Source organism: Zingiber officinale, chromosome 9A (genome assembly GCF_018446385.1).
Source record: "Zingiber officinale cultivar Zhangliang chromosome 9A, Zo_v1.1, whole genome shotgun sequence".
NCBI lineage: Eukaryota > Viridiplantae > Streptophyta > Magnoliopsida > Zingiberales > Zingiberaceae > Zingiber > Zingiber officinale.
Window position 1 is genome coordinate 85,672,171 of NC_056002.1, and position 12,841 is coordinate 85,685,011.

Genomic DNA, 12,841 nt, shown 5'->3' on the forward strand with positions numbered 1-12,841 from the left:
GAGGCAAGATGACCAAGACTCCCTTTAGTGGGCACAGTGAGAGAGTGACTGATTTGTTAGGACTCATACATAGTGATGTATGTGGCTCTTTCAATGTCGCTGCTAGAGGTGATTATAGGTACTTCATCATATTTACTGATGACTTCAGTAGATATGGTTATGTGTACTTGATGACACATAAGTATGAATCCTTTGAAAAGTTCAAAGAATTCAAGAATAAAATACAGAACCAGCAAGAGTATTAAGATACTTCGATCAGATCGAGGTGGAGAATACCTTAGCCATGAGTTTCGTGACTATCTAACTAAGTGTGAGATTCTATCCCAACTCACTCCTCCTGGAACACCACAGTGGAATGGTGTATCCGAAAGGAGGAATCGTACCTTATTAGATATGATACGGCCTATGATGAGTCACACAGATCTTCCGACATTCCTTTGGGGCTATGCTCTAGACACGGCAGCTTTTATACTCAACCGAGTTCCATCCAAGGCCGTGATAAAGACACCATATAGGATATGGACTGGGAGAGATGCCCAAGTGTCTTTCATGAGGATTTGGGGATATGAGGCTTACGTTAGACGTCAAGTCTCAGATAAATTAGGACTCAAATCCGACAAGTACTACTTTATAGGATATCCTAAGGAAACTAAGGGATATTACTTCTACATTCCCAGTCAGCACAAGATAGTTGTGGCAAAGACTGGAGTCTTTCTAGAAAGGGACTTTGTTTCTAGAAAGACTAGTGGGAGTACATTCGATCTTGAAGAAGTTCAAGATGCGGATCCTAGCACTGAAGCCTCGATAGAAGTTGAACTGGAACCACAAAGTGTTGTGGATGATGTTGTTCCATAAAGAGTTGAGGAACAACAACCAGTTCAAGTAGACATACCTCTTCGCAGGTCTGATAGGGTACGTCGTCAGCCTGAAAGATACTCATTTCTCTTGTCTGACCATGATGACGTTGTGCTCATAGATAATGAGTCTACCACCTATCAGGAAGCTGTGATGAGTCGACCAGATTCTGAGAAATGGCTAGAGGCCATGAGATCCGAGATGCAATCCATGTACACTAACCAAGTATGGACTTTGGTTGATCCACCTGAAGGGGTAAAACCCATTGGGTGTAAGTGGGTCTTTAAGAGAAAGACTGACATGGATGAATTTATCTATAAGGGTCGTTTGGTAGCTAAAGGTTTCAAGCAGATTCATGGTATTGACTATGATGAAACTTTTCTCCAGTAGCAATGTTTAAGTCCATTCGGATTATACTTACTATTGCAGCATACCATGACTATGAGATATGGCAGATGAATGTCAAAACCGCGTTTTTGAATGGAAACCTACTTGAGGATGTGTACATGACACAACTTGAGGGTTTTGTAGATCCACAGCATACTAGCAGAGTATGCAAGCTGCATAGGTCCATTTATGGACTAAAGCAAGCTTCTTAGAGCTGGAATCTTCGATTTGATGATGCAATCAAACAGTTTGGTTTCATCAAGAATGAAGATGAACCTTGTGTCTACAAGAAGGTTGTAGGGGACATAGTTGTCTTCCTTATATTGTATGTGGATGACATACTGCTCATTGGGAAAGACATCCCTTTACTACAGTCTGTCAAGACTTGGCTATGAACTTGTTTCTCAATGAAGGACTTAGGTGAAGCATCCCACATTATAAGGATACAGATCTATAGAGATAGATCTAAGAGATTGCTTGACCTAAGTCAAAGTACATACATTGACAAGGTACTCCTTCGGTTTGCCATGCAGAACTCCAAGAAGGGATTTCTGCCGATGTCACATGGCGTGAGTCTTTCAAAGACTCAAGGTCTCTCTTCTAGAGAGGAGAGAGACCGCATGTATCAGATCCCTTATGCCTTAGCCATAGGATCGATCATGTACGCCATGCTATGTACTCGACCTGATGTCTCGTATGCTTTGAGCATGACGAGCAGATACCAATTAGATCCAGGTGAAAGTCACTGGATAGCGGTCAATAATATTCTTAAGTACTTAAGAAGGACTAAAGAATAATTCTTGATATATGGAGGCAATGATGAGCTAGCTGTAAAGGGTTACAGTGATGCTAGCTTCCAGACCGACCAGGATGACCATAGATCGCAGTCGGGGTTCGTGTTTTGCATTAATGGTGGTGCTGTGAGCTGGAAGAGTTCGAAGCAGGACACAGTAGCTGATTCTACGACAGAGGTATATTGTCGCATCGAGGCGAAAGGAGGCTTGGATTCGCAAGTTCATTACTGAACTTGGGGTGGTTCCTAGCATTGCTGACCCTATTGAGCTCTATTGTGACAACAATGGAGCTATAGCACAAGCGAAGGAACCTCGCTCACACCAGCGGACCAAACACATACTACGGCGCTTCCATCTCATTCGAGAGATCATCGAGAGAGGAGATGTGAAGATTTGCAGAGTACCTACAGAGGCTAACATCGCAGATCCCTTGACCAAGGCTTTGGCACAGAGGAAGCATGATGGTCACACTAGGTCATTGGGGCTTAGAGCCTACACTGATTGGCACTAGTGCTAGTGGGAGATTGTTAGCTAGAGCCCTAGAGCCAATCATTTGATGATTGTATTTTAGACTTGTTGTATCATATTCTATATAAATAAAGACATTTGGTTTTTGGTTATTATACTTACTTGTATTGGTGCCAAATAAACTAAGTATAATAACGTCCTTGAGTAGAAGGTTCTTACCTATATCAATCGATTGGTTGAATCGATAGTGAGATGATATAGGGAACACTACTCTTAATCATTCCTAGTCGAGTATTAACATTCAAGAACAATGTTAATGTAATAAGACTAGCATGTAGGTCAACTCGATGACTTGATCTCACAAGTCATGGATATAGAGATATCAAGTTGACACATGGGTATGCATTAGAGAATGTATACTGAATGACCTACCATGAGAAAGTATCATGGATCGTTATATGAATGTCATATATTTTCTCATGTGGCTATTAGTATGACTACTAGTCCTTAGACATGAAGTCACCATGGTTCCCTACATAAGGAGTTATATACTTTAGTTTCGTCAAACGTCACTCGTAATTGGGTGGATTATAAAGGCAATTACTGGGTATGTAACAAATTATGCGGAGAGATGTGAGTGATGTAGATGGGATCTATCCCTCCTATATGATGGGAGTGACATCGACATTCTTGATAGAGTGAGACCACGAAGTGCATGACCATGCCCAAATGAGTCAATATGAGATATTGAGCTCATTTGATTGAGTGAGTCTACTTGGAGTTCAAGATTTAGATTGATTAGAGGATGACACGGTCTATGCCTCACATTGATCAATCTAGATGTCTAGGATAGAAGGACACTTGTCATATATTGTGAGGAGTCAAAATTAGTAGTCACAAGGTGATGTTGGATCTCAACATTCTTGTAACTTGGGTAGTAATGATGTATTTCTAGATACCGCTCATTACTTATACTTTTAAATGAGTTTAGGGGCATTGCCAACGTTACAAGAACCTATTGGGTCACACACAAAGAACAAGTGGATGGAGATTAGGTTCATATGATGAACCAAGAGGATTAGATTCATGTGATGAATCAAATTGGATTAAGAGTAATCCTAATTGAGCTAATTGAGTTGGACTCAAGTTGATTCATGTGTTCAATGAGTCTAATTTAGATTATGACTCATTGAATCAATTTAATTAAATGAATTAGATTCATTATATTAAATTGGCTTGAATTAAATGGTTGGATTAGATCAACCATGAAAGAGATTAAGTCAAGTTTGACTTGACTTGAGAGGAAGAGGAAGAGTCAAGTTTGACTTGACTTTATGTCACATCATTTGTGACTTGGCATTAGGAGAACTAATGATGATGTGCCACATCATCACATGTGCCACCTCATGGAGGTTACAACTATTCTCTTTAATGGCCTCCACATTAATTGTGATTAATGTGAAGGGGGGTTATACCACTTGATGGAAAAGAGAAGTTTTCTTTTGGTGAGTAACTCTCATTCAAGTGATCTTCCTCCTCCTAAGCTCTCTTCTTGCTCCTTCTCTTCTCTTGGTCGTGGGTTTTAAGCAAGGGAGAAGAAAGGAGAGTGAATCTAATCCAAGAAGAAAGGTTAGTGAAAGTCAAATAGAGATTTTAGAGGAGTGTGTTCTCTTCTTTTCCTTTCTTCTTCTTCTAATCCCATCCGAGAGCATCAAGAAGTGCTAGCACACTTGTGGTGTTTTCTTCTCCATCCTTGTGTGTTAGAGAACACATCTTGTTCGTGTGGATACTTCTAGAGAGTTGTCTAGTTTGACAACTAGAGATCCGGCATCTCCTTGGACAAGCGGGACTCGCGAAGGGCACACATCGAAGGTATAAGATTTTCTCCATGTAGATCTAAGTGTAGATCTAGGTAAACTCGTACTCGTAGTTTTTCGAAAAATTTTCTTTGCACGGATCCGTTGGCTAGGGAGTTTCGGGATTTCCGCGACGTGAAAAAGCGGTTTTCGCAGCCCGAAAAACCCAACACAATGTCCTTTGCCCGAGAGCTCACTCACTAACCCTATGTAGTTATGTTTATTTTCATGCTTAGCTTATTTACACACTGATGCTCTATGCAAGTATGCTTATGTTTATACTTATGTACATGCTCATGACTATTCTTATGTGTATGTTGATGCCTGGTGAGTATGCTTATGCCAATGCTTATGGACATATCCATGATCAAGTCTAATATTATGCCTAGTTCATTTACATGCTTATATTTATGCTCTTATGCTTTTGTCGATGTCTAAGCTTATGCTCATAATATGTTAGTAGAAAGATCCCCAGTTACTAGAATGTGGTTCCTCTTAGTACACTAGATTATATGCACTAACTATTGCATAACACGATTTTGAATATGCTGAGTCTCTCAACTCATAAATTTTAACCTTTTTGCAAACAATAGGACGAATGAGACAGGAAGCATTGACTAGTGAGCCAGCTTGGGACAATGCCAATACAACCTAAAGACCTTCCGGCATAGTTTCCTTATTATTTTAGGTTTTAAGAATCCTTTATGTAACTTCATTGAATTGAGAACCCACTATTGCAGTATGTGTAAATGACGTCCGTAGTTATATTTATACGGAATGTTATGAAAAAAAATGTAAACAAATAAATAAAATAAAATAAAACTATGGATGTTGCATTTTGTTTTTCAGCTTTTTACCGAATCACGTAGATAAGTTTCTAAAATTACCCAATCATATAGGGTAGTTTCAAAATTATCAAATCACATATCCATTTTTCATTTTACCCCTATCAGTAGGCTGATTTTTTTATTAGTTAAATCAATTTTGCTCTGTGCTGAAACGTCAAAATTCTAAGTAAATCAGTCAATTGATTTATTTTTTTTTATTAAAGTCGATTTTAGATAAAATAGGTTAATGGACCAAATGATATTAGATTAACATGAAACTAATTCATATATGTTCGGTTATCTCTCCTGATTATATCCATGCCCTCAAATGTCAATTTGACTTAATATATTAAAAACAGTAATTTTTTGAATACAAATATGTTTCAAAAAATTAATTCATATTTAAAAAATTATTATTCTCAATATACTGAGTCAAATTGGTATTTGAGGAAATAGATATAATTAAAAGAGGTAAACGAATACATAGAAACTAGTTTCATGTCAATCTAAGGTCATTTGATCCATCAATATATTAGGTCAAATTGATATTTGAGGATATTGATATAATCAGGAGAACTAGCCGAACACATATAATCTAGTTTCATGTCAATCCGAGGTCAGTTAGTCTATCAGCTGATTTTACCTAAAATTAGATAATGGACTAAATGACTTCAGATTGATAAGAAACTAAATCCTATATGTTCGGCTAGTTCTCCTAATTATATCCATATTTTCAAACATCAATTTGGCCAAATATATTGAGAACAATAATTTTTTGAACGCGATTTAATTTTTTTAAACACATTCGTGTTCAAAAAATTACCGCTTTCAATATATTGAGTTAAATTGATATTTGAGATCATGGATAATCAAGAGAGATAGATGAACATATAAGAACTAGTTTTATGTCAATTCGAGGTCATTTGGTACATTGGTCGATTTTAGATAATGATTTTTTTAGCACAAATATGTTTGAACAATTCAATTCATATTATAAGCATTGTTCTCAATATATTACGTCAAATTGATGTTTAAGGGCATGAATATAATTAGGAGAGATAGATGAACATATAGAAACTAATTTTATGTCAATCCAATATTGTTTGGTCCATTCAGTCAATTTTGGGTAACATCGACTAATAGACTAGACGATTTCGGATTGACATGAAACTAGATCATATATGTTCGGCTAGTTCTTTTGATTATATCCATGCTCTCAAATATCAATTTGATTCAATATATTGAGAGCAATATTTTTTGAACACGAATATGTTTAAAAAATTTAATTCATATTTTTTAAATTATTGCTCTTAATATATTAGGTCAAATTAATATTTAAGGGTATTGATATAATCAGAATAACTAATCGAACACATAGGATATAGTTTCATGTCATTCCGATGTCGTTTGTATTAGCTGATATGACATGAAAATGTTTGATTGTTTGGACCAAACGAACTTGGATTGACATAAAACTAGTTCCTATGTGTTTATCATCCTCTCTTGATTATATATATGTTTTCAAATATTAATTTGACCAAATATATTAAGAATAATAGTTTTTTGAACACGAATTAAAATTTTTAAACATGTTAAAAAAATTATTGCTCTAAATATATTGGGTCAAATTGATGTTTGAGGATATGAATATAATCAGGAGTAGTAAATAAATATATAAAAACTAGTTTCATGTTAATCCGAAGTCGTTTGGTCCATCAACTGATTTTGGGCAAAATTAGTTGATAGACCAAACAATCTCGGATTGACATGATCTTATGTGTTTGGCTAGTTCTCTTGATTATATCTACGTTCTTAAATATTAATTTGACCCAATATATTGAGAGTAATATTTTTTTAATACGAATTGAATTTTTCAAACCTTGTCGTGTTCAAAAAATTATTACTTTTAATATATTGGATCAAATTTACGTTTACGAGCATGAATATAATCAAAAGAAGTAGACAAATACATAAAAATTAATTTATATCAATCCGAAGTCGTTTGATTTATCAACCAATTTTATCTAAAATTAATTTGAAAAAAAATTAAATCAGTCAAGATTTGATTCAAATTTTGATTTTTAGAGTAAAATCGACTCGATTGATAAAAACATGATAAAAGAGTAAAATAGAAAATAAATATATAATTTGATAATTTTAAAATTATCCATTTGATAATTTCATACATTTACGTATATGATCGGTAAAAACAGTTTGTTTTTTATTGAGAACTATTTAACGAATATTCACGTGGCAGCTGTGTTTTCTCTGTCAAATATCTTCTTAATGCTTTGGGTTTCGCGTGGCCTCTCATTCTCGTTCAACCTGTTCCTCTCCTCTTCCCCTCTTCTCCAGTCTCCTTCCTTTCTCCGTCTCCCCACTTCTATTTTCTCCTCTTTACTCCGGCGATTTCAATCCTGCGTCTTCATCGGAGAACGGAAAAGTGAAAAGGATTAGTCTTTCCCTTTGCCGTTCACCCTCTTCGGACTCATCTTTAACTTCGTTCGCCGCCAGTGATTGCAAAAGCTTTAATCTCTCGTAGTCCATGAAATTTATCCATTCTCAAATCCAGTCGCAAGATGGCTTCGTCGTCGTCGAGTTCTGGTGGATTTTTTCTATTTTTAATAGATCTTTCTCCGTTTGGAGGTTTTTGGTGTTATCCTGATGGATGGAGTTTTGAATTGGATCAAATCTTGGATGCGTTTAATCTTTCAGTTCAGGTGGAGTGTGCAAATCTCTTCAAGGTTTCTAAAGGACAAGGAAGCGGGCGGTATGAGTGCAGTGTTCTGTCTTGTGCGTGGAAGGCACCGAGGGTGCTTACTGGTTCTCTGGCTAGTACGACCTTGCCAAGGTGCTCAGAAGTAGAACACCACCGTGATGTGAAGGGGATGATGCAAAGACCGCGCTGGTTGTGCCATGTGAGTGTTCTATAGGTTATCGCTTGATTTCTAATTCGTTTTGGAAGTTAGAATGTTGGAGCTATGTGGCCCTATCTTTGCGTGATTGTCTATCCTTTTGTATCGAGAAGGTTGGAAGTTGTTTGAATTTTCATTGTTCTCTGAGTTTGGAATGGTAGCTTAAGGATAATGAACAAGTGATTCTATTTCCTGTATCTTTTCTGTTCGAGTACTTTATTAGAGAAGGTTATTATGCCTGTTCTTCATATCTAACTTGTATAAGAATTATTCTCTTTTATCAGCAGTTAAGGAACATGGTGGAATTAATTCTTTCCATGATGAGAATATCACAGAAAGAGTAATTCCGTAGTCCAATTTAGTTGGAAATATGGAAAATGTTTTATGGACATTGCAGAATGTTTGATAGCAATATGTAAAAGAATGCAACATTTATTTTCAGTGTCTTGTATAAATAATGCAATTGTTGTCAATGGTTATAGTGGCTAGAGCATGACTTTCACCGATCATGATCAAGAAAGTTTACCAAAGATGGTATTCTTTTCAGATAGGTCATTCATTCATCGTCTCATGTTAGGGATATGGCAACATTTTTTGAGGTGTCAATGAAGATTCAAAATTATGGCACTTTCCATTATATAATCTGATGGAAATATTGGCTTCTTTTGATGTGGGTTTTTGGAGGAGATTTATGTTTCCAAGCCAAATTACTTAGAGATAAATCACATAAAATTTGGATCCTTGGGTGACTCATTGAAGAGTGATTATTCTTCCATTCAATATTTCCTTTAATAAAAGTTCAAAATATTGTGTTTATTGTGCCAAAAGGAGTATAAGAAGCTCTAGAGATGGGTAATGATCAAAGCTAGTAACCTTGTGAACCTAAAACCAAAAAGAGTATGATATTTTCAGCAGAAAGAAGTGATCACATGCTATATGAATCCATAAGTTGCTCTTATTAGTCTCTATTTTACCATATATATGATATATATTCCCTTTTTGTATATATCAAGATCCTTGAAATCTTTTTGGATTGACTATAGAATCAATTGATCAGTTTCGTGGAAGGACCAAGTTAAGCATGTTGAAAGGAGGGATAGAATATCACTACAACTTTTAGTAAACTAAATTCTTATCTTAATGCTTAGTATGAGTCAATGGATTAAGTTATATGTACAAGTACATGAACCACCTCTAATTCTCACTTAAAGGCATGCTAATTAAGTTAACAATTTTTTTTTATAAATAAAAATTACAATCCATATGATAGTCTTTTTTGTTGTTCAATTTGTGTATGACAACATTCTTTTATTTTCAGTTTTAAATATGCTTTGTTAGATTAAAAGGAATAAAAGTGGAAATTTTGAAATTGGATGGGCTACATAGAATGACAACAACCACGAAGGGTTTTATGTAATTTACATTGTGAATTTGCCTTGATCGTGTATACATTGAGGTCCCATTATGCGATCTTCTCTTTTGAATTGTGTAAAACTAGCCTTAAATCTTGATCTTGTTAATCTTTAAGCTCATCAAACATATCAATTAACCAATTTGACAAACACTAATCATAGAACATCATCTATAGTTTCGTATGATGCCCTTATTAATGTTGAGTTTTCTTCTTGTGATTTTTATTAAAGCCCCAATTCATGTCATGTCATTTTAATACTCTAATGTGGGCCATGTCATTTAATGTGAATATGAAGTCATATGAAAGATATATAATTAGTTGATTTGCTATAAAATAATTATATGTTGTAAAACTAGTTATCCTTTTTGAAACTTTTGAAAAATAAATTATTTGATAAATTAATTGTTGGTGCAATCATGCCCCAATGTAGTATTGCATGAATTTTAATGTTTGGATAGACATTCTTTGTGATCTCATATGGTATCTTAAGTGTACAGGTGTAGGTACCTTGATAGGGAAACTACAATTGAAACTCCAAGAAGGTTAACACCAGATGGTGGTAAGGAAAAACCCTAGTAGGTTAGGGAGACTAAATGCTAGGCAAGGAATTTTAGGAAGGTCGAGGATTGGATTTTAGCATAGTTCAGCAGGCCAGATGGTAGACACGCAAATATAAGAGGGTGAAGGACTAGTCTCTTGGTAGGAGAGAAAGGTCAAATGATAGAATGCTTGGCAATGAAGACCCAAAGATGAGGAGACTCATACACAAAAATTGTTATAGTGAGAATGAGAGTCTTTGAATGATTGTAACCCTGGGGATGAGGATAGGACTCGAAGATTAGTGAGACTGGATCATTAAGATGGTTGAGTCATAGTACATAGTCGATTCATATGAGATAACAGTTGATTGGTATACATAGAGTACCACAAATTTTGATGAATTTGGATTTGTGTTATTGGGTCAATTGACAAATAGAGTTTAAAAACTCGATTGCAGATACCATAAATGTTGACAAGGGTTGTGGTTTAGTGTTAGTCGATGAATACAGATGAACCATGATTTCAGAGTCTAGCACGAGAGCAAACAAAAAGTTTGAATCAATTTGTGTAGTGGACTTTTTATTGGCGAGGTGGACTAATATTGTTATAGTATTTCATTTTAGGGGAATAAATTGTAATTTAGCAAAACTGGTGGACTTATTTGCAAAATGTTAATTAATAACCTAAACACTTCTTGCTTTTGTTTAGGTTTTCCTCTTCATTACAAACAATGATGCCACTTCTGTTCGCGAAAGTAAACACTTCGATACCTCCTTCGATGAAGAGGAGATTGATTGAAATCAACTACTCCTCTCTCTTTACTTCACTAAACATTCGCTACATTCTTGGCAGAAGCAATCGTTGCCCTTGTTGGAAACAATAGTTGTCCTTGTTAGAGGCAATCATTGCTCTTTTTATCAGATGCAGTTATTGCCCTTGCTGGAAATGGTTTGCTATCCTTGCCGCAAGCGATTGCTGTCCTTGTCAGAAGCCATTATTGCCCTTGTCGTAAGCGATTGTAGGAAGTGATTCTTGTCTGTTTTGTTGGAAGCTATCTTGCCATTTCTATTAAAATTAGTTGTTGCCCTTTGCTAGAAGCAATCTTGCTTTTTTTATAGGAAGCAATGGCTGCCCTTGTTGAAAGCAATTGTTATCATTGCCTCTTTCATTCACATTGTTGATCGAGTCTCTCCTTTGGGTAACAACTACACAATGTCTCAGCAGTTTCTTCTCTTGAAATTCCTACTTGATTATACCTTGGCGAGTGTTGTTAATTGAGGATATGTCGTGTTCTTACTTAGAGTTTGTCTAATGTTGTACCTCATGTTTTGTTATGTGGTGATGTTCTTTATTACGATCCTATCTTTTGATTTAGGAAAACTTGAAGAAGGGTGGTCCAACCTACTCTTTTTGTGTTTGTGTTCAAGATGGTGCGATAGATGTGTTTAAAGAGTGCATTGATTGGCAAGTGTCAAAGTGGAGTTTCCTTAATTAGGTTTTTCTTGCTTGTTTCATTATTTACCTTGTGCAGTAGACATAATTATGAAGTATTAGGAAACATAATTCTTTAAATGATCTTTTTCTTATTCTTGATGCTTGACAACTTTCTCCTACATTGCTTGCCCTTTTTATATTCATAGTTGATATCTATTCGATTGTTCCCTTTTAGAACCATGACAAATTAAATTACCTAACTAATTATGCTAATTAATAAGGTAATAAATATTTTAAACTATAAAGCTTTGGTTCCACATTCAAAAAGAGGGTTGCGTTAACATTGATATTAAATTAACAAGATAATACATGTAACACCTACATGATAGAGCTTTAGCTTTGTGCTCCGAAGGAGTTGCACGACTCATTATGCAGAAATATGTAAATAAAATGAATTACTTATATTATAGAACGTTGGCTCTGTATTTAAAAAGAGTTCGTGTCTTTTCACGTGTGTGTAGGTTTCAATCATTTTATATAAGATGACTTTCTCATTAGGTGGATTGCGGGTCCGTCATCCTATTCTATGTGAGATGCATTCGGATGAATTGGAGGTCATTCACCTTATATTTTCATATATATAAGATATATTTCATATTGGATGGATTGTGGGTTCTTCACCCTATGTATATAAATACATCTTTATCGAGTGAATTGCACCTCGTTCACCTTATTAATTTATATAAGATTTTGATGCAATCTGTTTTGGATGGATTGTGGGTCGTTCATCCATATATATAATGGATCCTTCATTAGGTATATTGTGAATTGTTTACCCTTGTATAATATATTTATACATGGATTTGTTGATAAATTAAATCAGGAATACTTCTAAGAGAATAAAAGGTAATAAAAAAATATGAAAACTGATAAATTCGTTGAAGAGTTGATGTAAGAGAAATTATGATAAGAGAATTGGTGGAAAATGATGATCTTGATTAGTTACTCTTTCTTTGGAATAAACACTCATGCAAGTATCAACTGCGCCAACTCGTGGGGGCAAAACTCTTTGATTTGTTATGAGATATGCTATTTGATATCATGTACTTCTCTCTGATTCCCACTTAGATTCGTTGCTCACTTTCTAGAGTTTTTAACCTCTAGGTTATTTGCTGAGACATATGAATAGTACTGCTGGAGTTTTCTTTTGAGGTATGCACTTGCATTTAGTTTGGCTAGATGTTGTAGATTTTGCTCCGACACTATTATATATCATGCACGATGAGCAAAGTTAGCTTCACGACAAGTTTAGCTCGTGCGAGGCATGACAAATATTATTTCAGAGTTAATA

At 35.3% G+C, this 12,841-nt stretch overlaps 1 protein-coding gene across 2 annotated transcripts in view; it reads left to right on the forward strand.

The window, feature by feature from the left end:
* Window positions 1-7,480: 7,480 nt before the first annotated feature.
* The window catches only part of LOC122018465 (putative GTP diphosphokinase RSH1, chloroplastic), a 47,555-nt gene continuing 42,194 nt past the window's right edge, over window positions 7,481-12,841 (forward strand). The window contains exons 1-2 of one of the 2 annotated variants that reach the window (XM_042575790.1): window positions 7,481-7,791; window positions 7,903-8,105. In XM_042575790.1, the coding sequence (XP_042431724.1) occupies window positions 7,767-7,791; window positions 7,903-8,105 (228 nt within the window). In that variant the 5' untranslated portion in view covers window positions 7,481-7,766. Of the gene's footprint in view, window positions 7,792-7,902; window positions 8,106-12,841 lie in introns of those variants that run through there. The other variant, XM_042575791.1, reaches the window with a different exon arrangement.